The sequence below is a fragment of the Cryptomeria japonica genome, chromosome 10 (genome assembly GCF_030272615.1).
Source record: "Cryptomeria japonica chromosome 10, Sugi_1.0, whole genome shotgun sequence".
NCBI classification, from domain to species: Eukaryota; Viridiplantae; Streptophyta; class Pinopsida; order Cupressales; family Cupressaceae; genus Cryptomeria; species Cryptomeria japonica.
In genome coordinates, this window is record NC_081414.1 from 789,392,622 (window position 1) to 789,398,056 (window position 5,435).

General features: G+C 44.2%; 1 protein-coding gene across 1 annotated transcript; it reads left to right on the forward strand.

Moving 5' to 3' along the window:
* Positions 1 to 305: 305 nt before the first annotated feature.
* On the forward strand, positions 306 to 704 carry LOC131859262 (uncharacterized). The gene has a single exon (XM_059212854.1). It carries the CDS (start codon positions 306 to 308, stop codon positions 702 to 704), a length of 399 nt encoding a protein of 132 aa, XP_059068837.1.
* The last annotated feature ends 4,731 nt before the right edge of the window (positions 705 to 5,435 follow it).

Below are 5,435 nucleotides of genomic sequence, written 5' to 3' on the forward strand. Positions count from 1 at the left end.
ACTTGATTTTGTCAAAATGATCAATCCCCCAAGCTTAGCCAGACATAAATGGATCCTGACCGCCATAGACTATTTCACCAGGTGGTCTAAAGTCGTTCCCCTGCGAAATTCATCTGAAAATGAGGTGCTATCTTTCCTGGAAGAACTAACTTGCCGGTACAGTCCCCCAAAAACTGTTATATCTAATAATGCTTGCACATTCACTGGCTCGTGGATCACACAATTCCTCTAACTATTATCCCCAAGGGAACGGTCTAGCAAAATCTACTAACAAGAACTTGATTTGACTTATCAAGAGGATAGGCATGAAATATAAGAGGGAGTGGCACCATCATCAGAGGAGTGCATTATGGGCCGACCGCATAACACCCAAGCAGATTCTCAAGAGTTCCCCATACAAGCTAGTATACGGGAAAGATGCATTTTTTCCTCTATCTCTGGAAATCCCGGCATTACAGTTGCTAAAATCTATGGATATTGCTGAAAATGGCCCGATGGCTGTAAGGCTAGCAGAGATTATGGAGTTAGAGGAAGCAAGGGAAGCCACCTTCATAGCTCTCCAGGATAAGCAAAAGGTCATAAAAAGATGGTTCGATAGTAAAAAGAGTTCTGATGTTATATTCGCCCTTGGAGACCTGGTTCTAAAGTACAGTGAGAGAACGACAAAGCGAGGTCAGTACACCAAGTTCGACTGCCTATGGTAGGGTCCTTTTTGCATCAGAGGATGTAAAGGTTTCAATTCCTTTGAGTTAGAGGACATGAATGGAGACTCCCTCTCCATCTCGCTTAACGGTTTGCATCTTAAGCCTTATTATTAAGGGTCCTTCCCCTTTTTCATGTAAATAGTGTAGATTATGTGCATATGTGTGGTGTGTATTTATTTTAATTATTTTCAGCTCGACGCCAAAAGGAAAGAGAGACTAGATAAAGAAAAACCAAAATCATTATATTAAGTCTTTCTCGTACTATTTCAAAATGTGTGGGCCCTCGACCTCTATCTTGTTTACATCTATCAGTTCCAGCAAAAGTCACGCCTTTCCAAGGACTTAGAGGCTAGTCTCAGTATCCTCCTCCTTAGTATCGGAGTCCCCTTCTTCTCCTAGCCATTCCAAACCAGAAGAACTCTCAGGCTCCCCATGCATGAATATAACCACTAGGTTAGAAGGCTGATCAGGCAATAGGACTCTTGGGAAGATATAGTCCTTGAAACTAGTATATCATTCTATGCCTTCCGGAATAGGGACCATCATATGCACTCGCAGAAGAAACTTGACAGCTAGCTCGACACGGTACCTGTGGGAGGACAGTGACATGGTTTTCAGGTCGTTAATAAGTGGACGCCACCTCACTTCTTCATTCTGAAAGATGAAGCACTCTAAGTCAGATGCCATAGGGAGTCTGAGGAAAGGTACATGATATGCAACTACATCTTCAAGGGCCCCCAGATAGTCTAAAGGAAAGAGGGCTTGTGTTAGCTACGTGGTCAGTAGCCCAGATTGGCCGCAGTCCAGCAGAGAATCCACAAAGCACGAGCAGATATCTGTATTCACCCAGTATCGGTTTGGATTTCCAATGAAATCTTCCCCAAGTACCCATTTGATGGTAGCAATTATTAATGGATTTTTCCTTCTCGTCATTCCTTGCAGTCTTTGGTTTGATATATTCCCTAGGAAAGCGACTTGCGCCCCTTCTACTGATGAGCCAAACTGGAGTATCCATTTCTTCAGAAACTCCGCCGTTATAGCTCACATTGTGATGAAAAAAGTTTGAAAAGACATATTTATAGCAAAAATCTTGGCAGATAAGCAATCGGCAACTTGAGCCCACCATTTCCCCATTTTATTGTCTCTGTCACACCTCTATTAATTGGCATCATGCAAATGTGATTATTTCCAAGATATCAGCGTCTACCAGTCACTTCAATAAAAGAATGAATGGAAACAAAGAGCCATACGTACTTTCAAGTATGCCCCCCTCTTAAATGAGCCAGCTCTGCCAGCCCGTTTTGGCTCACGTGGCCATTATCCCTAGCTGATCTCCTCGATTAAAGAAAGATTTGGCCCAAGGTACTTTTCCCGAGGAATGCCATCACAATCAAGTAGTTTTTGGGAAAGTGGGAATGACAGCTCCCCTCATTCGTGGAAGTTGATCGCAGTGGCAGTTTAGTTGGCACGCATGTCAGCCGAGCCTTAGCTTTCATGAAAAACAAGGCATGCCATGCATTTAAAAGCTCAAAGTTTCTCCTGGTCATCAATCTGTTCATTTTGTTGCCAAGGAGTTAGGCCAGAAGATGACGCGTAGGTTCCCATTCTCAATCTCTAGTCTGATAGCAGTCCAGGAAAGGCTGATTGTAGCCTTGATGGATTCAAAGGCTTCATCTGCGAAAGCCGCTCCTAGGGGTTTCTGGGTTGATATTTTAGAGGAACTATCTTACTCTTCTCATGCTATCCCACCAAAGAAGGATTATCCAAAGACAAAGGCCAAAAAGAAAGCGACGACCCGAAACTCGTCGGTTGTCCTGGATTCCTTAGAAAACATCTACAAGCCTGAGATCCGAAAGCAGCCCAAAAACCTCAGAGAGGCTGCCTGTTCGAGGATGTTGCATCATAGAAATGACCCTCAATCTGTCGCGGTGCATTTCTGGAAGAGTGATGCTCCCCAATCCTTGGTCCTCACAGTTCCCTACTATCTTGAACTTATAGCTGTCTCTGCAGAGGCTTTTGATCCTACCTTATTTTCTGTCAGTGGCTCACACTTGAAATTGATCATATCTCTTGAGGCCATTAGGGAAATGCTCTACTCCCCAATCTTGGAGAATACTGAGGTTTTCTCAAAGAGATCCATGGAGGAATTCTGGAGCACCAGGAGAGACGCATTAACTTTCTGTTAGAATACCCTCAACCAGAGTTTATCAGCAGGGCCTCTGAAGTTCCCTTTGTCATACAATGATCTGAAACAAGAGGACCTTAGAGATATTTTATCTACCCTGACCGGAATATCACAGCTTCCATGATGGGTTTATTTTCAAATGTAGGAAGCAAAGGGAACCTTTTCACTTCGACTTCTCCCCGACTTTCACTAAGACCATGGTCAAGCAGTTATCTGAATTCCAACAGCTGTAGCATTTCAGGTTCTCTTCAGTATTGGTGCACCTGCTTCTGCATTAGAATGAAGCCTTTTTCGCACAGTTCATACACTTGTCGACTTTCGATGAGATGAGAAATGTATTGCAGGTATCTTGTTGGACACCTCTGTTGTTTGCTTCTTATGACTCCTATCATTTTTTCAACTTTTTCTTGGCTCCTGTACTCAAAAATTTTGGAGTGATCCCCAAAGAGCCTCTCGCCCGTTTCTCACAGGTCCAAATGAACTGGATGCAGAATGAACACCCTCCTTGCGACTGGTTCATGGGCCCAGATTTCTCTTTCATCCGTGTGCATCGTTTCTCTTAAGAGTCATTTCGGCTACCTACTCACATGACCGACAGAACCCTAGCTCTGGAAATGGTGAGGCAGCTGGTAAGGGTCGAGCAAGCAATTGGAGCTAGGAAGCACGATACTTCCATCACAGAGGATAACAAGGCCATTGGCCCAATTACCCTAGTAAGAAGAAAGGTAGCTAAGGAAACCCTGACGTCAAAGCTGGTGCAGCTGGGTTTCGTAGTAATTGATGACCTGTGGAGTTACGACCCTGATGGCTGCTTGAGAAAAAGGAAAAACACAATGAAGCATGAGCCTCGAGACTCATGGGTAGAACGTACCAACCCCTAGGTTGATGACTCGAGTAAATATGTGGGTCCTGATGATTTTCCTATTTTGGATCGCCCCGCATAGTTAAAATTTTATTCCCCAGTGCAAAGAGTCAACCCCACAAAGCTAATTCCTTGGGCGTTGTTAGAAAGCATGAAAGCCTTATCCTGGCCCAAAAAGAAAAGAGAAATTTTTTGGGTCTATCGTTAGGAAGTGAATCAACTTAGAGTTAGCCTTGGAAACACACACCTAGACGAGCGTTTTGAGCAAGAATGGAGTAAAGTAAATAAATCTAATGATGAGATAGGTGACAGTTCCTTGCACGGGGACTCATCTCCCGAGATGGCTGCTCAGTAGGAAGTTGGGATTATAAGTACCAAAGGGCAAGAGCCAGAGCTAGAAATTCCTCTTTCTCTAGACAATGCAACTCACAGACCTTGTTTGCAGTCTAGTAAGAGGCAGTCTGAGAAGCAGTCCTCTAAGGGCCCCCTAAAGAAGAAGCCATATTTCAGTGGGTTAGAAGAGATTGCACCTAATACATCAACGACATCATCAACAGATCTTTAGTTGCTGCAGCCTTCGGCTGATCGGGTACATCCCTTTTTCCCTTCTTCCCATTCTCCGGATGTTCTTATAGCTGCTCTCATGCTTATCATACAAACCTCAGTCCCTACTGCTCTTACGTTGTCCCCTATGAGCATGACACTTAATCCCCAAGATGTGCTCACATAGACTTCCGCTCCTCTCTCGATCAGAACCCCTATACCTACAACTTTTCAGTCGCACACATCAAAAGTGGTCCCTATGTCACACAGGCTAGGTTTTGAAGAGTTTTCCCCCCAGAGTATGGCTGTGGTGTCCGCCAGTTCCTTCCCATTAGTGAGTTCCCCTTTTGTCCCGTTATTTTCCCCACTGGCGGTGACTCATCTGATCCAATCCTCCTTTGCTGCCCCTTTTTCGCATTTCCCTTTCGCTGTCCCTCCTGGTGCAGTTTTTGCAGGTCAAGCCATCGATCACCCAGATAGTTTCAAGCAGCAGGTTGTTTATGATTGAACTATTGGTTTGAATAAGGCAAATAAGAGGAAGGAAAAGGAAGGTGCTCATCACGCTCATCCTCGCCTGTAGACCCATTTCAGTGAGCAAAGAGATTGCCTTTACTTTGCAAATCTAGTTCCCAAGGTTGACAAGCGAGAATCCTAGATGAGGCCTGATAATTATGAGTTACAAGCAATGGGCGTTATTCTCCAAAGCACCACAACATTTGACAAGGTTGGGATGATGGAAGAAACTTCTAAAGCAGTGTTCATGGACTTTATTAAGAAGAGCCATCGTTTAGAAAAGCTCCAAGCGGAAAACACTAGTCTCCGTGATTCTCTTTCCCAGGAAAGGAAGGAAGATAAGGCTCAAGTATCAGAGATAAATCGTCTGCAAAGCCTGCTAGCTCAAGCAAACACAGAAAAAAGGAAAGTTGTAGTTGGCCCTCAATAGTGTGGGTTCCCAACTAAAAGGTCAGGAAGTGACAAGAAATGTAGCCTTGAAGGAAGCGCAAGATAAAGATTCTAAGATACAACGACTGAAGGTCACTTCTAGGGATGTCGCCCAGGTTCAGATGCAATTGCATGAAGAAATCCTTCTCAAAGAAGGTTATGCTTGTCAACTGAATGAAGCCTAGGTCTCACAGACGGA